The sequence below is a fragment of the Vidua macroura genome, chromosome 4 (genome assembly GCF_024509145.1).
Source record: "Vidua macroura isolate BioBank_ID:100142 chromosome 4, ASM2450914v1, whole genome shotgun sequence".
Classification (NCBI taxonomy): domain Eukaryota; kingdom Metazoa; phylum Chordata; class Aves; order Passeriformes; family Viduidae; genus Vidua; species Vidua macroura.
The window spans coordinates 57,034,272-57,062,007 of record NC_071574.1 but is presented as its reverse complement, the minus strand read 5'-3'; the positions used below and the strand labels follow the sequence as shown (position 1 = coordinate 57,062,007).

General features: G+C 36.6%; 1 protein-coding gene and 1 long non-coding RNA gene across 11 annotated transcripts in view; one reads left to right on the top strand and one right to left on the bottom strand.

Moving 5' to 3' along the window:
- KCNIP4 (potassium voltage-gated channel interacting protein 4) overlaps positions 1–27,736 on the bottom strand; it is a 385,281-nt gene that overhangs the window by 75,445 nt on the left and 282,100 nt on the right. The window contains exon 1 of one of the 9 annotated variants that reach the window (XM_053976059.1): positions 12,695–13,088. The exons of 7 other annotated variants lie outside the window; for them this stretch is intronic. In XM_053976059.1, the coding sequence (XP_053832034.1) occupies positions 12,695–12,806 (112 nt within the window). In that variant the 5' untranslated portion in view covers positions 12,807–13,088. Of the gene's footprint in view, positions 1–12,694; positions 13,089–27,736 lie in introns of those variants that run through there. One more of the 9 variants, XM_053976054.1, reaches the window with a different exon arrangement.
- LOC128806478 (uncharacterized) overlaps positions 1–27,736 on the top strand; it is a 53,196-nt gene that overhangs the window by 10,807 nt on the left and 14,653 nt on the right. The window contains exon 3 of one of the 2 annotated variants that reach the window (XR_008436837.1): positions 21,270–21,361. This is a non-coding gene — a long non-coding RNA (uncharacterized LOC128806478). Of the gene's footprint in view, positions 1–21,269; positions 21,367–27,736 lie in introns of both variants that reach the window. The other variant, XR_008436836.1, reaches the window with a different exon arrangement.

The following is a 27,736-nucleotide window of genomic DNA, read 5'->3' as shown; positions in this document are numbered from 1 at the left end:
TTAAGCCTGTTACACATCACTGCATATCACAAATTCACACCTTCATAATCCAATACCTTATCATATAGTCATAACAATTTTGAAAGAGAATCACTTTAGTTAATCTCAGCCCAGTCCTTCTCATGAATCTGTCTCCTTCAGCAATGGTTGTAAATCACAAAAGTTTGAATTCAGTTTTGCTATTTAATTTTTAATGTCCTACTACTCCTAGGAGGGTAAGTGAAAAAAAATTAAAACATGTAGCATCAACAAATGGTATTTTATTCATTGATTGAAATAAAACACTATCTGCTACCATAACATCAAGAAAGGCAATTTTTAAAGTTAATTTTAACTCTCACTTTAGTATAACAACTTGGTCTTTAACGTGTTGGTTTATGCAGAAGACAAGAAATAAGGTAACACTGAGCTACTCAGAGGTACTCACTCCAACTGACAAACATGGCATTTCTCAGGACTTCAGGATGACAGATGTGGTGATTGAAGTGAAAAAAAATCTAAGCTTTCAATTCTAATTTAAAATAGCACTTTCAGAGATACTTTCTATCCTGTTGAATGACAAATAGTTGATTGGTGTCAAACACATGAACTCACAGACACTAAGTGAAATACAGTTATTGAGCATTTAGCACTGGCTGATCTTCCACAAAACAAGCTGAATTAACTGAAAATATGATCACATACCAGCTTTTTGGGGGGTGGGGAACTAAGGGTGTGCAATGGGTGTGCAGGAAAATTTGCAATTAAATAAAAAATTATCTGCAGACAAAAATAGTTTTTAGAAAATCTCAACATCTATTGCAAGAACATAATCATAGTACTATGGAAAGCAAATATGTAGTGTATTTGCTTTCTTCATTACACACAGAGCATGACCACCTTAATTTGTTAGATCTATCATTTTACATGATTAATTTCATACACCTAATGGACATTTGCGCATTTAAAGATATGATAATTCAAGGAAGATTAATGACTTCCCCAAAGCATACACAGTCTGGAGCCCATTTTAATTATCATGAAAGTACCACACATACAAATAACTCGGGTTGCCCTCTGCTGCCATTGTAAAGCAATGTTTTGGAAACAGGATGTTTAGTAATTGGAAAAAATGTACCAAAGGAAACATACACATATCTGTCAGTATGAAAAGCCAGAGTGCAATTCATGTCTTTATAGAAGGACAGGAAGTTCAGATATCCAACTTTTATCTACTCTTAGGCCTTAAACATTTCTCTGTGTCTTAACACAAGTACTAGCTTAGCAGAATTCTTTTTAAAGAGCTTTCTGCCCTACTAATATATTAAAGCAGACAGACATGGGTGAAAATTTCAAAAGAGATGGGTTGTCACATGAATGCTTTCAGGTAGAATGTGTCCACTATTGAGTTTCTCTGGATCCTAGCTTTAAGAGAGCTTGGCACTTTTGTCTGCTTTTAAACCTTCCATGCACTCTTGAAAAGTACAAGCTACTTAGGACGAGGGGATAAATTTATATTAAAGGAATACATTTAGGGTAAGAATATAGGTATTTACTCTTTTTTTTTTTTTTTTTTTTTTTTTCAAGCATTGGGAATGAACAACATGATTCAAGTGTAAAATATTTATCAAATAGTAAAATGGATATTAAGAAAGATAATCAGAAAGCATTAAGAGTCAGGTGAAGGCTTATTATATTCTGTCAGTTCACATTCCTATCAACCCATGAATTCTTGAGTTTTAGCTCTGTGAAAAATTAGTGTTTTCAGTTTCTCTACATAACCATAAAAGAAAAATAAGCAAAACCTCAATTCTAACTTGTTAACTTTCTTCTCCTTTCTCCTTTGCATAATGAGCCAAGAAGACGTTTAGCAAAAATCCTCTATATAATTTTTCAGGAACTAAGGTTTCAGCTTAGAGAAATGTTTTGCAAAAAGATCACAACTGAAAAGAAAGCCACAGAAAATATGAATGACATGACTTTTCTTTTAAAATATACAACTAGAGATAACACAGGATTCCAACAATTTTTAAAATTACACTCTCTTAACCATTCTCAAATACATTGCAAAGCAAGAATTTATGAACTCAAAATATCATGGGATTAAAGTAATAAAACTATTATTAAGTTAATTTTTCCTCAGAAATGTACAACTGTGTAGTAGAGTAGTAACACACTGTGAATCATTTGGTGTTAAATAATGCTTCATACTTCCTGCAGAGTAAGACTAGTCTTTATTGAAACATGAATGAGGGAGATTGTTCATAAACCAAGACTATAAAAACTGTTCTCTCAGTGTGAAGTAATTTAATGTACTTTCCAAGAAGCTTCCTGGATATCTGAGTCCACTACACTTCAAACCACATGATTTAGACATGTCTGGATTCATCTACATGAAGAGATTGATCATACAACTTAAAAAACATTAAAAAAACATCAAAAAGAAAGGGATTTTTTGTCAGGGATAAATAGCACGCAAAGAATCACTAGTTCTTAAACTACATTTTCAAATGAAGGTGTCTAAACTGGGTCACAAAGATCAGTATCTAGGAACTGAACTGATGTGGCCTAATTTACTGAAACGTTTCCTCTGAGATCTGCCCCAAAACTCATAGTTCAAGTCTTCTAAAACACAGAGCATCTTTCTTTGAAGTCCTGCATCGCCAAGCTTCTTTGTTCAAAACCAGCTGGTTTTCAAGTGTTCACTTATCATCCAATACAGTGAATAACTATACTTCCCTGGATAAATGGCAAGCACAGAAAATCCTAAACAGTTAAATTTTTTGGTGTTGTATCTGCCCTCCCCCATCCCATGTTTGTTCTTGTTTTTATCCACTCTAAAAAGGCTGCTATCATCAGGTCCTTAACAAACCATGCTGTGATTAGCAAATTAACTTATTATAGTTCTAAGCCCTCCTTAAAAAATGTCCATCCATTGCAATGTTTTTGGGCATGGCTGACCTATCTATGCAGCACAAACTCTCATGCTTAGTCATGTTGTTGCATGCAAATGTTATCACAATTTGCCACCTCCTCAACACTTGAGAAGACTGGAGAACCCACTCAGTTCTGCTTTCTATTCACGTGGGCATTGCACTGAATCTCCTCTCTCTCCCTCCCATCAGAGATCCCAGACTGGGATGCCATGCAGAGTGCAGAAAGTATGAGCTGCCATAAATATTGACCTGCTGCTACTTGTTCCTTCTCAGCAGCAGAGAACTCGAAGTAAGTTTGCTGCTCCCTGTGTTGCCAGCCTTTTCTCTGGCCACTTCTGAAGTGGTACAAAGAGAAACAGCCCTGAGCTGTAAAGCCTTTAGGCAGAAAATCTAATTTTAAAAATAATAACCAATAGAATTGTTGCAACTACTGTATCTTGTTATACAAATAACACAAAATTGCACCATTTAATAAAATTCATAAGAGCAAGAATTTGCTGCTCGGGATTTTACTTAATTATAATACTTCAGATACTTCTATTCAAGTGTTCGTCTATGAGACACAAGTTTAACCTGGCATGGATAAAAGAGATCTGAATAAAAGGTTTTAATGACATTATTTTCAGCAATTTAGTCTCCATTCAGAAAAAAGCTAGAAGCACAAATTCATGATAATATATGGGTCCACAATGAAACATCTATTTATTGGTAATACACAGAAGTTCTCTGCTTCTACAAAAACAGCCTACATTTTTGTGTTGGTTGCTATATTTGGAATGCTGCTTTGTGCACAGTATTCTGAGAGAGTAAAGTGATGGGCATATGTAAATCTCTGTTATACACTAGAAGCTCTGTATTTACTACAATGCATTAGACTTTGACTGAGAAAAACCAGTAGAAAATTTTTCTTATCTACCCAAGGATCAGGGGCTGAATCCAATCCCAAAATGATTACTGCAAGTTAACTGATTTGGCTCCATTTAGTGACTTCAGTAATGAGGACAAAAGACTGCCCAGAGGGAGAAAGAACTGAAGCAACGTAAGGCATATACTTATTATTGAAATATATCAGAGAAAATGTATTTGAAGAGCATCATTATTGAAATATAACAAGAAAAACCCTATATACAATATTAAACTAAGAAAAAATCTTTCAAATTATTTGTAATTTATTTTAAAATTTTAAATTAAAATTAATTCTATTTCTTATGTATGGAAAAATGGGATCCATAGGAAAATGCCGTACTTTAATAACAAAAAAGCACCTCATGCTGAAATTAAAAATGCATTTTTATTACAAATTTGTTGTCTTAAAAAACTACTCACATGAGTAAGAGACTGAGAAATAAGCCTTGTATTTGAAATATTTCAAACAACCACCTAAGGTATTTTTTTGATTTTCAGCCTGTGAAATATGGCAAATTCTTCTACCTGCACTTAGTCCACCATAAATTTAAATCTAAAATTATTTCCCATACATATTTCATTGCATATATGTATAAATGCACTGCATATCTCACAAAGGACTGCATACTTCTCTATACATATATACATATGAGTTCAAACAAATACATTATTCACAACAAACAAAAAAAGAAACTGCAAGGTTTGTATTGAGAAGAATAGGTAATATGAAGCATTTGTAACTGCAGATCATGTATAAAAGAACAACATGTACTCACTATGCTACAGTCAAAAATCTTACTGTAATTTATTCTAAAACAGATTTTTATTGGACTATGAGATGAAACTACCTGCTTTCTCAACAAGAAAATACATGCTATTCCTAGTAAAAAGCAAGAAGTCTTGGATACTGACTAATGCAAACACCTTTCTATCTAGATCCAGACTGATTTTTTGGTTTAAAATGTCTCAACAGTTTGAAGCCATTAGCACTCACCATGTTCAAGTTTCAAATGTGGGTTTTGACAATGAGATTAAGAGAAATCTCTTGATGTCTGTCTCTCAATACTCATCATATGGCCTCACCACTTTAGCACTGGATGCCACTTTTTCAACCTACTTATTCTCACAACAACCCATGAGTTAACAAGTATCATTTTCACCATTTTCTAGATTTTCCAAAGTTAAAAAGGAAAGAAATCAAATGAGACTTCCTGAACATCAATCCAGCTGTCTATTTATTTGTGATTCTTTTAATTATATAATTGAAGTTGCTGACAATTGGTACATGTCTGACAGGGAAATAATAAAGAAACTTATAAACAATTCAAACTACAGAAGAAATATAGGGCAATGCTGATTGCAGATTAGCTAATAGTCTCAGGATATTAATCACAACTATTCTTATAAAAAGGAACTAGCAGTAAGTATGCCAATGCAAAGAATACCACTGCTCTACCACTTGTAGAAAGTGATACTTTCCCCAGGAGTTTTATTTCACATCAAGTGGGATGTCCTTCTGTTACTGTCTCAAAGGAAGAAATTAAGATAATTTCTTCATAAATATAACTTTGCAAGACAAATGTTAATGTACACACTTTACCTTAGCTCAAATTTCATCATGACGTGTAAAACCCAGAATACTGTCTTTACTGAGAAACAAAGAAATCTAAAATATTTACAGTACAAGAAGGATACAGAGCAAACTGCTAGAGCACAGGTTAAAAATTATGGTTGCATTTTTCAGATATATCTAGGCTGAAACTAGCCCCTCTGTCGCTACGACTGTCTGAAGAATCACAGCTTAGTAAGGAGGTCTCATTAGATCACTCAGAAATACAAAATTTGCTTTCGAGCAGGGAATGCTACATTTCCTCTCCTTGCTCAGGCGTACATGCTCAAATGGAATGTGATTGACATACAACATATAGACATCTAATTCTCTGAAACACACGAGCCTAATTATTTTCCTAACTTTTGTATTTTATTAAAAAAAAAAAAAAAATGAGGCCCTCCTTACCTTGCTACTTACTCATTTGGTGGTTGACCACTAAGCAAACTAGACTCTTTCTGCCCTTTCTTCACAACTATATTTTCTCAAATTTCTCTAATTCCACTCTGCCACTTAAAATCCAGAAGTTTTAGCTGCAAGGAACAAGCCTCCTTAGGGAGCATCACAAAACAGTCACTAAACTGTTGCACTTCATTTTGGTTTGACTCATTTCAGTGATCAATATCCTTCCTTCTAATTTATGAAAGCTGTCTAAATCCTTGTTGTCTAAACACGGATTTGTTTCATATAACAAAACTTATTCTTTCTTGAGCGATTAGTGGAAGACTGAACGTGTTCTCAAATTTCTCAAATTAAGGGCAGATATCTATCAGAAATAGTCAAGAACTCTTCATCTATATATATATATGTATTTAAAATTTGGTAAAATGCACATATGGAATCTATCAATCTACTTACAAGCAAGTATAAAATAATCAATCTGAACTGTATCCTACCCTTCTAACATGAAAATATATATTATTTAACGTTAGCATAATTTAGAGACATTGATCAGTAATGTCTTTTTTTTAAAAAGAACCATTAAAATTACCTATTTGTACCTATATCAGACCTTCCATGTTATCATTGTTTTCTTGAGATACCTTATCTGTTAAAATTTACTTACTGTTAAAATTTGGTACACAAAGTCTTCATTTTAGACTACTCCTCTTTCTTCATGAAATGTACACAAATGTATACACACATGCAATCAAACTACTATTGGCCTATTTCTAAAAGCTCACCAACTAGACTTCAGAGGGGCATATTTCACTTCTATAAACAGAATGGTCTCATTTGTGCTTCTTCATACTGCTCTAGTAACATGAAGCAGATATACAGATAAGACTGAAAAATGAGATTTATGGCTGCTTTTGCAGTTTTTCCCCAAGGTAATTCTCTAAGTATTTTTATTATGAGCTAAAATGCATAATAGACAATAAAATTGTAGCATAATATCTCCAAATTATGCTATTATTTTTTGCATTAAATGGAACAGATTCAGTTGCTTTGTAAATTTCAATGTTTCAAATAGGTCTACACATAATCAGATACATATATCCCTACAAAATCACCGAGTATCTCACATATCTCATTAATATAAAAGGCCAAAGGATTCTGATCAAAAAATGCATCAAAAATGGAATTTTAGGCAACGATTATTCATGTCTGCAAATATCTTATTCCAACAGCAATGCCTTCTACATTCTCAGCACTACAGTACATTAGGGAGTAGGCAATTCTATTCTCTCCACACCTATACTCAGATGAACACATGTAGTCATTTTTCAGAAGCATATTTTGTCATACCAAATTTTTGTCATCTTAAAAAGAACTATTTTATCCAGAGCTACATTTTAAAAGCAGCCTGGGCATGGAGCAGTGGCAGAATGCACAGGGAAAATGCTTAATCCAGGCATTCTGTAGGGAGCTCCTGGTATTTGGAGATGCAAGGAGGTTAGATGAGACTTTGCTGCAGGTATCAAATATATGTTACCAACCCTTTTCTTTTTTTTGGGTGACTGTATTTATATTCTGGGAGAAAACACCTCCTTTCCATTCAAATTACGTGGGTTTTGGCCAGAAACAGTCAAGACATATCCTGAAAAATAACCTCCTTCAGATGAATACTCAGAATTACAGAAACTTCAACTGATGCTCGAAAGCAACTCTACCTTTGCAAAGCTGAATACAAGGGGAAATTCTCTACCTGCACATAGTCAATCTAAAATGACTATTAGTATGAATACTTTCTTGGAAAAAAAAATCAAGACTACAAAGTAGAGGATCTAATGATTGCAGGGAAGGGTTCTCCCAGAACAGTGTGGCCAAAAGGAGCCCTATCCAAGTTAGAAGGCAAATATCCTGTATGATCCTGAACCAGACAGGATCTGTGAACTCCCACATGAAGAGATACGACATATGTTATCCTTACAGAAACACTCCTGGTAATGTCTTTAACAGCTGTTACATATTTCTCAACATTTTTCACACAGCATCTAGATTTTTAATTCAGACTGATGTGGATCTAAAGTGACCTATTCCACAGGGATTTAGTTGATCTGGATGTTAAAATTCCTGAAGATGTCCATGGAAAACAGTTGATGAAAAGACCTTCATAGACCAACAGGTTCTCCCTCAAAACTTTTACATAAATTGTCCCATTTTATTCCCAAAATTGTCCCATTTTATTCCTGATAAAAGCTTGATTTCTCTAATTTTGACGTGAAAGAATGATTTTTGTTGTTCTTTACCAAGCACATTACTTCACACTTTTATGTGATTTGTGCATCATATGATTAAGTCCAGGTAGAAAAAGTGCTAAACTAAAAGGAAAGCAAAACAAAGTAAAAATTTCACTTTCAATATAACAATGTTAAGATTAATCAATACATTGCTTTCCAAACATAACCATTCTCCCACGCCTGGAGAAGTCTACTCTTTGAGGATAGGTGAAGAGTAAATAGAACATCATCTACTACCCTGAGGCTGGCTATTAAAATGGTCCCACGTTTCAGTAACTTTCGCAGCCTGTCTTGCATCCAACATAAGCATAGAGAAATGTATCTATATAAATGAGCATATTGAAATTCACACCTCAGTATTTATGTCTATTTGGATCAAGGTGAGATTTAAAGCAGCAATTGAATGCAGTTTCACATCTAGTCTTCTGAAGTAACTCTGCTGTGCAATCTATTGATACTTCTACAGACTGACTCTCCTTTAGAGACCTTGAATCCAGAATTTCTGTCAAGGTTTACAAGGAGGGTTGGGTTACTCAGAATAAAGTAGTTCTGTCAATTCTGCATTGTCTGGAGATGTAAAAAAAGACAAGTAGGAGGTGGTCGTTTCACCACATGTTAACTGAACATCTTTCTGAGAACAGGTGTTATAAGCAGCTGCTGAGAAAAGGGAATGGGGCAGGTACTGCTGCATGGAATATTTTTGCCTTTCTGTTTATTGTGGAATTATGCTACATTACATCCTATTTGGCTGAGAGAAGTTATACAGGAGAGGGAGCAGCATAGGAGACTCTGTTGGAAGCTGGACTTGTAACATAGCTTTCAGTGGATGGAGAGGACAATCAAATTAGTATCATTCATGTCAGCCACATGCAGAGAAGAAAACTCCCATGCTTTTTGGTGTCTTTTTCTTAGAAAATATGATGCAATAGAGAATTTCTCAGCAGCATGTCTTTCCCCATATCATAAGAGTGAGAGTCATACTGCACTTGAGACAATATTTTGAACCTTACTGGTTTTGCTAAGCTGTAAGGGTAACTTAGAACATGTTAACGCAGATGGTTGCAGACAGACCAAACATTTTCTCTGTGCTTTTAAGTATCTGAACTATGAAAGAGGCCACATTTTAGCAGTTTGTGTGACAGAACAGATAAATTCACTAACATGACTTTTGGACTAGAGGTGACTTCTGTCCATCCAGATTAGATTAGATAGAAAATAAAAGACCTTTCTGTACCTGCATTGAGCAGATATATCCTAAGGCAGAAAGCTACCTCTATTAAAAACTACCTCTATTTACCCCCTGAACCAATTTCTAATTTGCAGCTAAAGCAACAAATTACTTACTCACAAAGCTGACTTTGTAGCCAAATATGTTCATTGATAACAGTAAGTGAACTGGTCTTTTCTTTGCGTCACAGTAGGAGAAACTAAGGATCAACTATTTTAACCTACCCTTGATAGCCTATTGAGTTTAAAGACATATAGACACCAGTGAGTCCTACTAACCAAAAACCATGGAGTTCATAGGACATTCATGCACCAAACATGACATTTGTATCTGAATAAGCACTTGAAAGATAACAACAAGCTCTGGAGACTGTTAGAGATTAGTGTAAGGAATAAGAAAGAAAGAAGGGATTCTAAAATAGATTGCAACAATGGCTGATTCTATTTACAAGTGAAAGAAAAACATTTCTGTAAGAGACGTCATTAATTCAAGATACAATCAGTGCATGATGTAGGAAAAGGAATAGAGTGTGTCCTTTCAAAGACTTTGATTTATGCAGCTCCCTGATTTTTAAAAAAAAATTCCCACACATGTTTAGATAATCTCTCTGCATAGCTACTGCTTGACAGCTGTTCTGGACACAGAAATGCAAAGTGAATCCTTCATTTTGCCTTCTCTCCCCGCCCCAAGTTTCTGGTGGATTAATTCATTCTAAGCCTGGCCCTGGTCTGATCCATTGCTTCAGTTTGATCTCCCTTCTCTCCTTCCCTTCCAGCTTGAGTAACAACAACAACAAAAAAAAAATCTTTGGAGTGAAGCTGCCCAGCAGAAAAAGCTCCAGGCAAGGAAGTTGGAGGGAAGATAATGGTCAGTGTCAAACCACTCTCAAAGTAATGGAAGGAGAGGGAAAGGGGAGTTTCAATCTCTCCTTGTAAAAGTTGTATTGATTCAATTCTGTCCTTTTAACTGAAATAGCTGGTTGCCTTCAGTGAAGCCAGCTTTATCTTCATTCTGCTCTGTTTTCTACTTATTGGAAAGTAGAGAATGGATGAATCAGAATAACATAGTCCCTAGTTTGGGACACAGGATAAAATCAGGTTTCTCTCTGTCCTGCCAATTGTTGAACACTGTAATGATACAGGTTAGGCTCAATGATGTCAAAGTTCTTTTCCAACCTAGTTAATATTATGATTCAGTTTATTCAGTAAAACTAAGCAGAGTGACTGTTTTCTCATGGAGATGAGGACAAGTCAGGCTCTTCTTCACCATAACTGCACTAAAATCAGTGGAACTGTAGCAAGTTAGCAACTAAGGGTTTGTCCTTTATCTGTCTTCTCTGCCCTGTAATAGTGAACATTAGGCATGCTGTTATTTCTTTCAGTGATATTTGCAGTATAAGTCACTGTATCAGGGATATTAAGACAAAGATGTTAAGGAATCAGCCTAATTATGGGAAGAGATTTGTTTCAGTATATGACCCATGACCTGCCCGCATATGGTAGATGGGGAGGACTCATTGCTTATTTTGGCTTCCAGATCAACACTGGCAGTTTAAATGTGCTCCTCCTTGGATAAGGACAGAAAACCTTTCCTTGCATTCAGTAGGTGAACAACAAATCACTAGTTCTGAATACACTATAAAAATATTCCTTAACCATTTGGGGCAGAATTCTTGTTTAATGTAGTGGTGGTACCCAAACATCGAAAAGTTGATTAGCACATATCAGCCTCAGTGGAACTGGAAATCCCTCAAGTCACCAGTGTTACTCACACTACAATTATAAATAAATCAACTGTACCTTACAAAGTTTAATCTTTTTGCATTTAGGGATTGGTTTATGTTGCTAGGTATTTTTGAGTGAAATAATTATCATGTGAGGAAATGCCATGACACTAATGGGTGCATTAGAACAAAAAGGTGTGCATCAATTGATAGATCATCTTGAACTTATTATTATTATTAAAATCAGTATAATTTGTACCAGGAGGATTTTTTAAAGTGGTTTAATAGAGCTGAAATTACATAAAACCTTTTCCCACAAACTTAATGGCAATACCAGTGAGAAATCAGGAGAAGGCTCTAACTCTACATATGCTAAAGAAAAAACAATATTGCATTTCAATCTTTTTTCCTATTTGTTACCATAAGTAATATAGCTGAAACTAATCCATAACCACAATGATTTTTTTACATGTCACAACTGTTACACATCCAGAGTATTAAAAAACTCAAAAGTGAGCACTGCTATGAGGGGTAAATTACCCATTGTTTAGAATTGAAAAAGTAATTCCATAACCAATACATTATATAGTAACAAAGCAAATATATATTCTCACCACATACAGTTTGAAAGATGATTTATTTCAGTAGCTCAGTAACTATATAAGTGCTAAAGATTTCAAATTTTATCAGCACTCTGAACAATTTTATGAGGTGATTATGTGAATCTACATCCATCAAAGATCCTATTCTATGATCACACTTTGACTGTGTGATTTTGACTGAAAGCAGTTACCCAGCAAAAAGGATTGGTTTGGACTGACATGAGCAAACATAATGACAAAAGCAAGTATTATTTGAGCAAGGGCTTCAGTGACTGAGTAGATATTTTGTGGAAAACTTGAAAAGTTGACAGCAAAAAAATCTCCGTTATAACTGACCTAAAATAGCTTATTTCTATAAAACGTGAAAAAAACCTCATTTTTTATAGAAATAAAAGTCCTAAGAAATTAATGTGAAGCCCCCTTTGGAAGCAGACAAAATGATATGACCCATAAAGCAGAGAGCAGACAAGATTCGGAGCAAGCAACAGGAATTTTAAAACATATATTAATGATATATATTTTAAATACACACATTTAATGTTGGCATCTATGCCTTTTTTTTAAAGATGTACAGCAGGCTTGATCCTAAAGCTCATCCTGTAATAACAGTGTATTGCATTAATCTGTGAAACAGACTTTTAAAACACAGATACTTATACAGAAGAAAACTCTAATTGCATCATAAATCAGAAGAGCAAAGCACTTTTTAAACATGAACTGAACTAAAATCTATCAAGTTCAGTAGCACTTAACAGCTTTCAAAGGCAACTAACAGGTGTTTTGTTCACTATTTTAGTCTTTTTTTAATGAACATCCTCTCACAGTTGTAAATTCATTGTAAAATAAAAATCTTATGCTAGCATCTACTTCTGTTTTCAATAACAAAGCAAAAGCAACAGAAGCAAACCAGGGTTTTTAGTCTGTTACTTTCACTGTTTTCATTTCACAGCACTTATAGCTGATGCTCTCTATTTTAACAGATCAGACACCAAACCTACAAACAGCACGAACTGAGTTACCACTTTACCTTCTGAAAAATCAATCAGTCCCAGCAAATGAAGCAGCTTCAGAGATGCAAATATAATCACAACAATACCCACTGTTTGTAGTCCCTCCGACTCCCACTCGAGAGTCAACATTCTTCCAACAGGCAAATCATTCCAGTCTTCACACCGGTTTGCAATCAGAGGGAAATTAGAAGATTTTACCAAGAGTTTGCTTTGAAGAAATTTGTAGTAGTGTAAAGCACCACTACACCAAGCAGTGGCAGTTCAGCAGCCACTCTAGCTGAGATAAAATATTAGATAAAGCCCAGCATCTCGTGCTTCTCTGAGCATTTGCTTTCATCAGTAGCGAGTCCTCCTAGAAGGCTGAGGTGGACCACGAACCTCTGGGTATGACATTGTATCCGTGGAGCAGCGTTACTGAGAGCTGCTGGAGGAACATCTGTGTCGAGCAGGAGACTTGGCTGTGTCAGTGCCAAGAAGAAAAGCTCTCTGGAAACTTGCACGAGGGAGCACACTGCTCTCAGCACTTAGTGCTCCAGCGCTCCCAGACCCAGACGCTGCAATTCTGCCCAGCTCCACAGCCTTTCCCCAGCTTCTCTTAGCACTGTTTCTGTTAAGTTTCAGAAGTGACAGTTTGCTAAAGACAGACATCTGTTTTCACCTGCTAAATGCTGCATGTCAGAAAACTACCGCCCTCTGCATTAGAAAGAACAATGATCAGAGAAACGCTGCCCCTTCCTCTTCTTAAGTATCACCAGAGTCTAATTAAATCTTCACTGAAAGTGAGAATAGAAATTAAAGAAATACACATCAGCACGATCAGTACCGCCAGCTAGCAAAATATAGTGCTGTCAAGGAGACATGCACTGCCTCTAAACTCTGATCCATAGCCAGGAGGAATGTATTCTTTTTTGATTAAAAAACAAAACAGTGCTTTTCTGCCTCAGCACATGAACCTAAAAGTGCTGAACCCCAAACTCTGATATACATTAATGGGTATTAAGCATTTTCCTGGGAAGGTCTTACCTAGGCTGAACATGAGGGGAAAAGGATCCCAGCTGATTTATTAGATAGTTTGTATAAAATTAATAAACACAATGAGTTGTATAAAACGAATTGTATTTATTAATGTGATTATCAAGAGGATACTCAGTGTGAAGAATATGCTCTGAAGAATATTTATACAACACATGTATAACCAATACGAGGTTATGCCTAAATGCTTACCCTTGTGCACGTCCTAAGAATTTAAATAAATCCTGGCCATTGCTATACAAAGCAGGGAAAGCAAAGAAGGGAAGCCTCAGAAAAAAAATATTTTAGACATTTTTATAACTAAAATATATGTTCTAGCGCTAAAAAAAAAAAAAAAAATACATAAATGATGTCCAGTATTAACTACTCAGGTTGCTAAGCTCTTTTGACTAGAAAAAAAATTTTGCTAACTATCAAGAAGTTCAGGTATTTCTATTTTTGCCCAAAAAGCCATTATAACTTTAAATTAGCGTAGCAAGTCATAACATTAACAATCTATTGTTTATGGGCTACTATGTAGAGAAAGAAAAATGTAATCTATAATTTATTATCAGCTTTTTTTTTTGTTTTCTTTGTAGGCTGTACACATTGAAGGACAGAACTCTAGAATCTATATATTTTTATTGATTCAAAAATGCATGTGTGTGCTTCAGTTAATTTTAGGTTATATCTAGTCAATATATAAGCAAGAATATTCTTTGATTTTACACTTCTGGGTATTTAATACTAGAATGTTGTGAGTTCTGTATTATTTATATATGCTCTCAGTCTGAGTGTCAGTTCACTTTCCCATTAACCTGTAAAGATAAAACAGTGTCATAAGAGGAATGCACAGTAAAAATAAATCAAACCAAATACACTATCTCACATTTGCACCTGCCAAATATGTCATTATTTTACCTCATATTCCATATTAATGATTCAATAAATTTTCCTGTTAAGTTCTTCTCCTCTTAAAAGACAAGTAACATTTTGCTTCCTCTTTAGAATTCCTAGGTACTCCATATAATATTGTCCTTTTAGGGCTCTGACATGTTAATCTTGACCTCATTCTCATCTCTGGCTTCCATGTTTTACTTGAGGTTATTCCTACTTAGGCTTTTCTTTTTCTCAAATTTGTGTTCTTTTTCTTCAATGACAAAGCATGAACAAATGTTTACAATATTGCTGAAATAATAATCCTAATATAATGCCACACTCACACTACAGCAGTGAAAGAGGCCTTATTTATCTCTAATAAATGGTCTCAGGGAAATTATTAAAATGGAGAAATCAGTCAGTCCACATTCTCCTTTCAAGCAGTAGGTTCAGGCTACCTTGTGTTCTTGAGCTGCCCACTTTAGGAGCAGAGGCCCTTCTGCTCCACCACTGAAGGAGCCAACCCACTTACAAGTGAAAGCTACCCAGCAAGAAGTGGTCCCAGACACAGCCAAGGTTTTGTTTTCTGCTTTCACACAAGAAGAAAGGCCTGGACCTCTTAAATAAGATGAAGGGGAGAAAAATTATGAATTTGATGAGTTTTAGGGGCCAATTCTACCTGCACAGCAAATGAGTTACAGAAGAATGTTTAAAAAAAAAAAAAAAAAAGAAAAAAAGCTGAGAACATCCGCTTGAATTAATGTAACTGATTACTGACTTCAGAGAATACCTCCTTAAAAAAAGAAATAGACTTTTCCTGTTGTTTCTCATGATTGTTCTCCAAGTTAGGGGAACCATCCATACACTGAATTTGTGAGTCTCCAAGCCTTAACCCTAGAAAGTAAAGCAGCAAGGATAAGAACAATGTAGAAAGAAGGAAGTGATACATGAAATCTTTCCTACAATATGCCATGCAACAGATTAAAACATCAATATTACTTAGAGATGTGAAGTCTTCTGGAAGAAGTTCAATTAAAAAATTCTATGCCCCAAAACATTTGAAAATTTAATCAATCTTGAATAAGGAGATAATAACATGCTGTTATATGTACAGCAACTCTTTGCATGCTTATCCTTCTAAATTCAAACTCCATTGCAATTTCTCTCACACACTTCTTTTTTTTCAATAATTTGAAAACAAATATTTGTCTGACACATTTTTATGTGGTGCTTGTATTGACTGTTCAAGCAAATTTTAAAAGTTGTTGAAAGAAAAAGAATTTTTACATAACATATCTTTCCTGGATACAAAATACACCATTTTTTACATAAAATTGAAAAAACAAATGAAACCAGGGGATAACATCTTATAATATCCAAGCACTGCTCTGGCTTGTTCTCTTTCCCTAAATCCAGCTTTCATTTTTGACTTTGCAAGTCATTCTGGTGGTGATTGAGCAATACATTTAAGTTTGCAGAAACTTCCTTGTGATTCTTCACTAGGTTGCACAGAGGGAAAAATAAAAGTACTAGAATTTGTTATGAAGCTATCCCATCTAAACATTGCATCTTCCACTGTCCTTAGATTCTTCTCCATTAATATTTGAGGCAGACAAGGACGGAGATGCAGTGGGGTAGCCCTGTATGTTAGAGAGAGTCTTGATTATCTAGAGTGCAATTATGGTGACAATAGGGTGGAGTGTTTATGGGTGAGAATCAGGGGAAAGGCCAGGAGGGCAGATACCATGGTGGGAGTCTGCTACAGACCACCTTATCAGGACGAAGAGGCACACAAAATGTTCTGTAAGCTGGGAGAAGTATCATGATTGCTAGCCCTTGTTCTCATGGAGGACCTTAACTTGCCAGATGTCTCCTGGAAATACAACACAGCAGTGAGCAGACAGTCTAGAAGGCTCCTGGCGTGCGGCAGATAACTTCCTGACACAGCTGGTGAGGAAGCTGATGAGGGGAGATGTCCCACTGGACCTGCTGAGTAATGGGGTGCTTGTAGGCCATCTCAGGGACGGCAATTGTGAAATAGAAATTCTCATAAAACAATTTCAAAAATTGTGAAATTGTGACATTCTCAGAAAACTCTGGAAGGACCTCAGAAGAAAGGCCATCTTGGACTTCTGGACAGACACTGGCTTGATAAGGTTGAGAAAATCCAGTTGGAAGCAGTCCTACAGGGCAAAGGAGTCCAGGGAGGCTGGAAGTGCCCTAAGGAAACATTATTACAGTCACAGAAACAGGCTGCTCCCTATGTGCTAAAAGATGAACTGAGGGGAAGACAATTGGCCTGGTTGAGCAGAGAGCTTCAGCTGGAACTCAGGACCCCTGCATAAAAACAATTACAAGTTTTTCTCTCCTAAGTAAATATTCAAGAGGGACCTGTGCTAAAGTGCTGTAGGAGACATACATTACCTGGAAGCACAGATCCCAAGTGAGTTTTGAGCTGGACACAGTAGGTAATGTCTATACTAGTGGCATCTACAAGAATGATCCACTTCTGGAGTCCCAAACAATTTTTCCACAAACAATCCCAACTAATTACTGGTTAATCTAACCATTTTAAATAGAATAATTTGTGTGTGAAATGCAAATAATGTAAAAAGGACACCTTAAATAAGACAATGTGTTATGCACTAAGTGTATTTTGTAACTGATTGCTGTATCCTTGTAGAATACCATCAATTTTCCCTAAGAAAAAAACACTCAGAAATATTATTTGTAAAGCTAAGCTATAGGAAATTAAATTTCATTCATTTCAAAGCTGGCTAAGAACAGAGAAAATCTACCATTTAAAAACACACAATTCCATCTAATTTAACACATCAAAAGAAGTAGCAGATGCTTAATAATAACAACAGGATGCTAAGAATTGAACAACTAAGGGATAAAACAATTTTAAATAATAGAAATATGTAAATAATACCTAAGTAAGAATTCCATTACTAGCATATAAGGATATAAAATTTCCCTACAACTTAATATGGTTACCTAGTCCTTTCAAAATTATCTGGTATTTTCACACTTCTTTTATACTAATCCCAGTCAGCACCTGGTTTTGGATTACACCTCATTGTAATTAGCACAGTAAAATGACATGTATTTTCTTTTAATTTCCTTAATTTTCTTCAATAACTTTTTTTTTAAGGTTTGGAAGAAATTTTTACTGGAAATTATAAATTCATGTTTTCAAATTTCTTTTGGCTCTTATAGACAACCTACCTGATCCCTAATACATTGAAGTGTTTAATGTCTTTTCACTGTATTTTCTTTTTAACATCTGCTTGTAAACAGTATCAGTCTTTTCAGACTTTTCTCTTTATACTGAGAATGACTTTCATTTCTGTGCAGACATTCTGGATTTGCAGTTGTCTAATGTACAGTGGGGCTGACAAAAACTGAACCATTTTCAAGGCAAGGATGTATTACTCTTCATTAATTGACTTGAATTTTACTGCCTTCCTAGGTGTTAAAATCTGCACAGTGTTACAATTAATGTGTGTGTGTGTGTGTGTGTGTGTGTGTGTGTGTGTTTGTCTTAATTGGCTGGGAGTAACAGCTCATTAGACTCTATTCAATATTTTCCCCCAACGTATCTGAAAAGGGAAACTGTGGATGACTTAGAAATAGAAACAAAATTTGGAAGTATTAATTAGCTGCCCTTCTTTCTGTACTCCCTTCTTCCAGAGGGACATGTTAGACAGCCAGAAGAGAATGAAATAGTCAAATAAACACAGAAAGGGCACCTACAAAAGAGGTCAGATAAACGGCATATCTTCAGCTTCTTGTTCATACCAAATGTGAGCTTATTAGGAAAGTTATCTGGTGGATAATGTACTTAATCCCCCTATTAGTTAGCCAGTGAGAAATTCACTCACAGGCAATAAACTGCAGTTTTCTACACAGAAAATTTCTATCTTTGATCTGCAGAAGAAAACTATGTCTACTACAAAGCATTTCAAGAACCAGGAGAAGAAATTAATTTCTTATCTTTTCAAGAATTAGTCTCAGGGTAAAATAATTTTGAGTGTAACACCTCCTTTGTAGGCTGCTACAGCTAATCACAGAACATCATGTAACTTCCATAAAATGTTTAGGAAAATGAAGCTAATGTATGGAATCACATTGTTCATCTCACCAGTGCTGCAGCTGCTTAAGAGCCCAATACTGCACTAGCAGATTACTTACCCAGACAGAATTGCAGGGAAACATTTGCTAGCTAGAAGAGAAAGGTAGAGTGTAATCATGCAAGATTAAATTTGTCAGGCTTCATATATCATCTTTAATATTTACACTAAGTGCCCTAGATTGTTAATGACTGTAAGTGAATAGAGGCTGAGAAAGGAAAAATTCAACATCTGTACAAGCAAGATAAATTTCACTGGTTTGTAATCAAGGAAGAAAATATGATATCCAAGCTTCTAAAGGCTTGGTCTCAGAAGTAAATTACACTAATATAATATTGTAGTTATAGCTGTATAAAGGTTCTAGGCTATGGCATGGGATTTCATTTCTTTTTTCTGCTCTTCATTTTCACCTTATGACTCTCACTTGCTTCTAAGCTTTTGTTCTTGCTTTGATCTATATCAAAGGACTGCTGCCATTACTGATCTGAAAACAGGAGCTGAAAGGAATCCCACAAGAAAACCATTGCCAGCTCCTGTCATAAAATAACACAGGTGGATTTATTTGTCAAAAAATCTAATTGATACAGCATTTTATACAAATATGTATTAAATACTTAGTGTACAAGGGGTTTGTAAATTAAATGGAATGTCCATGGGAGCAACAGTTGCATTTTAATTTATTAAGCTTCAGCAAAGGATTACAGAGCAGCTATATGTTTCCTAAATGAGGTTAAATTACATTTAGTAATAGTCAGTAATCAAATTCTGGTTTGTTTTATTGCAAAGCCCACTGGCTTGTTTGACAAATGAAATTACCACTAAATTATGCAACTGTGTCTTCAGCCTACAGACCTGGGGGTTTTTTTAATATTAAATCATAATTGCTGCAGCGGGAATGACCACTACCAAATTTCTAAGCACAAATGCAGATCTACACAGGAGAAGTGCAGTATAATGGAACTACTAAGGGCCAATCACACCCAACTACTTTGTTTAGCTACAGAGACCCACCTTCCTCTGAGATATGCTTTTCCTGCTTATAAGAAAACACAATTTTTTTTTGCCTGTACAACCCTTGTCTTCTTCAGTCTTTTCACATTTGGAACAAATATGGTAATGTCTGACTTGTTGAGTTTCTTCTTTCACTAGTATTTTTGTAATTATACATTGAAGCAAGAGGATGTCATTATCAATCACTTCATTCATGCAAATAAAAAAACTACTGGGAGGCAAACAGATCAAGCTGGTAGAAATGATAGAACAGAGTAGCAGCCTTCACAGCTTCCTATTCAGTCACTTTCTGTTAGCCAAATTATGACTATATCCACTCACATTTACCCTTACATCTAGGAAGCCATGTATTTATGGGCTGTGCAGTTAGATGACCTCAGATGAGTTCCTAAAGAAAGGGAAGGTGTTTCCTGTGGTGATGAATGAGAAAATAAATGAACTATGTATGCCAGTAATAAAAGCTGATCTTCTAGTAACAAATAGGAATATTCATCACCAAGCCTTGAACCCAGTTATCAATTTAAAATTGTCAGCCTATCCTCTGCAACATCTCTGTTTCAAAACAAATGTTTCTGGCTCTCTGTGGTTCAATGAATGGTTAGCAACTAAACCAAAGGGGAAAAAAATGTATTACTAATCACAACCATAAGAACATTACGATCGTGCAGCTGGTTTTTGTATTGCACCTTCCTCTGATACAAAATAACCCATGCACAATAAATGTTCTATTTCTCTCCTTGGCTTTTCCAAAGGTGAAGCACTGTATTTCACCATAGCAACCAGAAAGTATTATAAATTAAGGCTGAAGAGGCTGACATATTTCTACATTTGATGCACTTGTTAAAAAAATGAGTGTATTTGTCCTGTAAAGATGAGCTATTACATGTATGTAGCACATTAAAGAAATGGCTGTAATCCTGATTTAGTCCCTTACCTCTACATAGTTAGATTTGTACTAGAGATGAAATATGCACAGGTTTGACTACAGCTCTGCAACATGTGGTTACCATTCCAAATTATGCAATATTCAGAATTATATCACCATATCACCTTGTGAGAGACAGGAATATTAATGGTTAATGACCTTTTACAAAAAGAGCAGAGTGCTTTGCTGACCACGTGAAAGCAACCATCTAGGTGCAGAGGGGGTGCACACCCCCCACAGGAGGATGGTCATGACAAACTGACCTTTGTTAGCAACAGCTGGGTTATGAGCCAGACATGGGAAAAGGTCAATGAGAAGAAGATCCTGCAAGGCAAGTTAGTGCTTTTTATCATGTTGGTGTCCTCCCTTTCACAAATGACTCAGAAGTGAAAACTCCTTTCCAGGGAAGTACCAGGACATTAACACTTAGACCTGAGGGTATTCATCCCTTCTGATGGGGTATAGCTGGCTCAGCCATGCAGACATGGAAGCTGTCCTGTCTTCGAAGGTGTCATAAACCATCAGCGACACCCAAAGTGCCCTGTGATCCACAGTGTTACATCACACAGTACAAAACATTCCCACCTGACACTGAGTGTACATTAACCCACTCAAATTTGTGTTTTGCAGGCTTCCCCATCCCCAGTGGATCAAGACTTGGACCATCACTTCAACCAACAGACATCAAAATTGCAACAATCAAATCTCAGTCACAGATCCATGTATGGTAATATCTGTCTACTCTTATCCTTTCTTTCTTTTTGCTTCTATATTTTCTTAAATTGCATTTTTAAGATTTTATATTACTATTACTACTATAACCAAAATGGCTACATAGCTGCTTTCCTTTGCAGCCAAATTGTTCTAAAAGAAACCCTACATACATTTATTTATAAATACAAATATATATATATATATATTCAGTTTTGTTTCACTCTAACAAATCCCAAGAGATCTATTAACAAGAACACAGTGGCTCACAGCCCTATTCCAATGCAAGAACCTACAATGATATTTGAGGAGTCATAGAATACAATGGAAATTTTTCTGCTACAGCAATTTTGCTGTTCTGGCAAACTGGAAAGCAGCTTTAGGATAAAACCAAACCCTGAAAGGAGCAATGAGCTTACAATGACTTATCACTTAAGTAAGTTAAAGGAAGATCGCAGATATTCCCTGAGGAAACATTATAATGCCCAACTAAGCACAGCATCATGAGGCTCCTGTAGATACTGAAATGAGAAAAGCAACAAAATACAGAAACACACAATCTTGAACCTTCAACAAAACTTCAGACACCACTTTTGATTGTGTTATGCCATTGCAGGGACCAAATTTTTCTTTAGTAGCTTTGCAGGGTTACCACACCTAATATACAATCCATGATTATAGCTTAGATAGGCCGATATTCCACTGTGTTCAGCAAATTTGTGGGTCAATGAGAAATTCATTTCCACATGCTTCTTGACATGCACATGGTGATATCCAAATACCATAAACGAGATGCCTTTATGTCTTCCTCCTGATAAACAAACATGATTTGGAACTGGCTGGATTTCTAATCCATTCTCTGTCATTTTTAATATGAAGAATATTTTTACTGTCATTAATACTTCAGGAATCATTCCCCCCCAGTAATCATCTGCGCACCAGGCTATGAATTTTAATTCTTTTAATCTCCTTAGAAGTAATTTCCGTAGCTTCTAAATACATTGCTCTTTTCTGAACTCATTCTAATTAGGCAAAATAGTTATATAGAAAAAATTTAGTAACTACTTTTTAGGTATTCAATTAGTGATGAACAACATTCTATAATGACAGGCCAACCATAGCCTTAGCATTTCATTAAAAACCTCTCCTCATGAAAATAATATGAATTGTTTAAAAACATTATCTCTTGTTTATCCCTCAAAAGCAAATAAACTTGAGCATCCCTTCACTTTCAGAAGCTAGAATTTCAGTTGAGGTACCCCTAGGAGTGTGCCCAGACCTCAGCCCATTCCCTCACTGCAACTGGTGTTTGTTTTGGGTAATGTACATTTTCAAACTTATTCTTTGCTAATAGGACAGTGACACATGCTGTCTTTCACTGAAGCACACTGAGAATAATTAGGCTGCTCTGAAGCTGCTTGAACGGGTCTGAGAGTTTGCTGCCCCGTCCCTAGCATGTTGTCACTTCTGTGCTTGCTTTGGTGCTTATCTGATACTGTGTGTGCTTTCAAGGATAATCTTAAATTAGACAAAATACAAATGAACAAAAAAACCCTAAACAAACAAAAATCAGAGCTTTTGTCCTCAAAATACCTTGCAAGCAGTGCTCATTTCACTTCTGAGTACTGATCTCATGGTTGTAGCGATGCTACAACCAAGACTGGCAATGACATGCAGGCTCAGGACAAAAGCCAGACTCTAATGGTCAAAGACCAAGAAAGTTGCAAATGAATCCTGGGTGGGTTTTAAGTGACATAATCAGCACAAAGATATTACCAGAAGTAGCCAAAACTTGCTGTCACACCAGATGTGTGCAAAGAGGCGCAGAAGCCAAGCAGCAGCAGCGTTTCCTACTGTGTGGGACTCAGTGAGATACACAGCCCCTGAGCTCACATGCAGCAGCAAAAAACACAGTCCAGTCCAACTCTGCGTGTTTAACGTGGTTTATGATTAAGTCTGATTTACACTTCTTAACATAAGTATACAGGACATGCTTACTGAACTAGTACCTCTGAAAGATATTCCTTTTATTTTCTGATCTGGATCCCAGCTGAAGGAATAAGTTAATGTTATATGGTGTTGTCATTGTTTGATGCTGGCGTAATGCCAGCGCCCCCATGAAAATGCACCTTCCCAAATAAATGCTGTGAGATGCGATCAGGAACAGAGAAGAGCAGGCCCAAGCTTAATAACAAAGGGAAAAAACTTTATTAAACTACTACTATAAAAGACACACACACTAAATCCAGGATGAAGACCCTCCAAAACACTCCTCCTCCCCCCATCCAATTTCCAACAAACCACAGTGAGACACCACCCGGGATTCCTGATCAAGTTGCCACCCTTCAGATAATCAATACTCAGTCCATCAAGGGAGAGAGGAGTCTCTCCTGTACCACAGACCCCCAGGAAACACAACTGCCACCCTTCTGTGTTTCCCTGTCACACATGGCAACCGCCCGGAGAAAATCTGCCAGTGTGACACTCTCCTTTCCATGTCACAGTGCTCTCACCACCGTGCATGGACAGACTGCTCATAGGGCTCCTTTAAGGATGCTTTGCCAAGGACCAAAAGAAACAACAGTTCAGTTTGTCATTTTGGGACTACAGTCCCCCCATTTTCTTCCCCCCCTGGGGCCAAGGGTCCCAAGAACAGAGATCATCTTCTTCCTTAAGATAGAGGGTATCATCACACCCTCCTCAACTCTTCTTTGTTCACTCAATTCCTGTGCTGGTAGTTGCTGAAGCAGATCTCTTTGCTCACCATTGCATCCTCCTAAAAATGCAGTCTCTGTTGCAGGAGAATTTGGTCCAGTCTATGGCTAATAAGAAAAGTCCAGCCAAAAGCCACTCCATCATCTCCTCCCACCCAAGAATAATTCCTCCTTCTAACATCTCAGATCCCAGACTGTCTCTCTTCTACTTCAAATCAAGGAGTAATATTTTACAAAGCCTTCATTTCCCAGGAAAGGGTTAAAAGTCTCAGACTCCCCGGACAGCTGAAATCTCTGCCCAGAACTCCAATTCCCATGGCTGGGCACCTTCCCCCCCTCCTTCTCCTTCTCCTCTGCCAGCAAATTCCAGGTGCTGTCAGGCTCTCTGTCTCTTTCTCTCTGGTGGAGGGGGGGGGGAGGGGGGTGGGGAACAAAGGAATCTGTTTCTCTCCACCCTTCAGCCCCTGGCTGTCCACAGGGGGCCTGCCGGGTTCCAGTCCTTCAGCCCCTGGCCTACCTCAGGCCACATGGCTTCCACTTCCCCACCCAGCCTGAGGCTGGGCAGGGGAGAGTCTGCACTCTCCAATACCCGAACCAAACAGAGAGTTCCCCTGGGAGTTCTTGCTTTTAAGCCCCTCTGTTCTCAGAGGTGTGTCCATGCCTTCAGTGGTCAGTCCAAATGCCAATATCCAACCCAGACCACTGACTGATTTGATTACCAACTTCCTGAGAAAATTCACTTCCTTGTCAAACCATGACAGGTGTTCAGCCAATTGGTAAATTCCCTTGGTGAATTCAAATCTAGTGAATTACACCATCTAACTCACCAAAACAGATACATGAGGTAACTGCTCTGAGTCACAAACCAACAGAATGCTCTGGCTGTCTGGCTCCCTGACTGCCAGAAGATTGTTTTCTTTCACTTTTAATTGTTTGGGGGAAAGGGAATGCAACTGCAATAAAAGTTAAGCAACACTTGCTGCCTTATTTGTTGAATTGAGTTTCTCTTTTAGCAGAGTGAGGGAATTACTGATCCCCAAAGAAGTTTCTCACTGGTATCAAGAACTATACATTTTTTTATTGTAGCTGGAGAAAAAGAAGTTAAAATAGTTAAACAATTTTAATAAATACAGTAATTTCTCCCCATCCCAAATTCCACTATACAATAGATTGTATTGGAAGATATGCTCTATGGACAATTAAGTTTTAAAAAAAACATATTTCTCAAGATTTTCCTCAAAAAAAATCCTTCATTCAAGATACTGTCTTTTTTTCTCCAAGGTACTATTTAAACAGGGTATCTCTGAACGAGGTATGGGATGACAAAAACTAAGTTAGTTTTATATTCTTCAGGGACATATAGCAGCAAAAGACCACTTGAAAAAAGCAAAACACAGAAGAAAAGGAACAGTCACAACCTCAGCCTCTCTGCAACTGTCAATCTCCAGTGAAAACAAAATTAACATACTCTAGGCATGAAGGAATGGTGTTCAGCTCACTTCTTCATTTCTAAACTTCCTAGTGGTTAAATCAGTATATTTCAGAATATGCCTTGTGCTGACGAGCAGTGAGAGTGAGTAGAAATTCTCAGACAAAATTTGATAGGACAGAAAATTTTATCCCACTTCTGGAAGAGGAAAAGGGTCATGGACATGCTCAAGAGTATTAGATCCAGCTGCCAGACCCCAGCTGCATCTCTATCCACAGTCTTGATTTGTTCAATGATCTCTGCAATACAGCTTTCCTGAAGCAAAGGAAGAAAAGGCAGGTACCACCACACATGAATGTCTAATGCTTTTGGGCTACCTGTAGCATTTTACAGCAAAAGCTGTTTTGTAAAGAAAAAATAGATTTAAATGAGACACGTGGTCCCAGACATAGTTGCACATTTCTCTATGCACATTTGTCAAGTGTCTTCCCCAGACAGGAACTGGTGCTGGTGCTCAAGGCCAGGTAGCTGGGGAAGGAGAACTGCTTGAGAAACTGTGACTGCTCATGAGGATGTTTAAGATCTGGAAGAAATTACACTCTTTCTCTCAGCAGTTACATTTACACAGACACAGGTACTCATGCTCTCATTCAAGGCTACATTGTAAGTAAAAAAAATACATCTTCTACAAAAAAGTTTACACATAGAGTACATGTAAATATCTTCTACTTCATAATAACCTTTAAAATAGAAACAAATATGTCACAAATGTTTGAGAAGGGAGATCTAAGCCCTATTAAACAACTATGCTTATAAGGTAAATACTTGCACACAACCAGCAGTCTGTTTGTACATACTATAACAGACAGAAGCCAATAAACACACTTTTCATTTTTGGAATGCTGGTCAACTGCAGAATAAATACCAAAGAAGATTTATATTGCTATTGCACTGCAATAGCTTGAGAACTTAGATCTATAAAATATTACACCACTTTCATCAGTCTGCCATCTTTTATCTGCTATTTGCTTTTCCTTCAGAACTAAAAACAGCTGTTTCCATACAGCTATAATCATTCTAGCTGTGCATCCAGGACTCTATAAAAGTTACTACCTACATCTGTTAAATCTCTTTATATTGTCCCCCAAGTTGCAACTGAATAGCAAATACCAATGATTCTAAATTTAATGGCACAGATATCTTCATTGTGTTTGCTCTTTCTTCCTTCTACCACCACTCTTTTTTTTTATCTGTTTGCAGATCACAATCCCCCCCAATTAAAGTTTTTTTATGCTAATAGTTAAAAACAGTTTGGTTTCCAATTCTGCACATTCTGTACATCCTACCCTTTTCCTCATTTCCTCATTCCTCATCCTTCCTCATTTATCAGTAGCTGCAGTGATGGACAGTTGATGAAACTCTCTACGTAAAAGAACTTAAATTAAAATAGAAGTCCTTTCTTCTTAGTTACCAGAGTTACTAAGTTTTGTCTCTAGACAATTAGCCTACAAATCCCCCAAATGTAATACTTAGTCTGCTTAAATCTGCATGTACCTATTGGAGCATACATAAATCCAATATTGAGTCAGCAATGTTTACTAGCACTGCAGCGAACCCTAAACTTACAAGCACTGCACTATCCTTTTCCAGTGATGTGCTATTGCTATTCTTCTGAATTAACTCTGACTCCAGAATGTACCACTTGCCAGTGTGGAGTATCGACCCTCCTATAATGGAGAGTTATAAAGTTATAGGGGACTTCCTATAAAGTTGTTTTTTCCCTTAAGGTGTCTTAGCAACAAAGAAGAATCAATCTGGCTAAAAAGACAGACAAAATCCTGTTTCTCAGCTATTCTTTGTCACTGCCTTGGTTGGTGTTCATAGCTTTGCACAGTGAAGACTGCAGCACTAAGTTTAAAATACTTCAAATAGAACTAGTAGAAGAAAATAAGGTTTCTCTTTACTTGGAAGGTGAAACAGCTTTAATGAAGTTAAAAAAGAAGCTGAGGCCTTATTCTAATCTAGCTTGTTTCAGATTAATAAAGCAAAGTAAGCAAAACTCAGGTGTGGTTTTACATCTTATTCTGTACATGATAACCTCTGCTAAGATAGCTGCAGTGCAGTTGTGGCACAGTATTATGCCATTGTGTCAAGGCATTATGTTCTTTCCAGTTCATATATTCTGCTAGGTAAGTACTGCAACAGCAAAGAAGTTTTGTTTGGTACCTTATTAGCCACCTGCT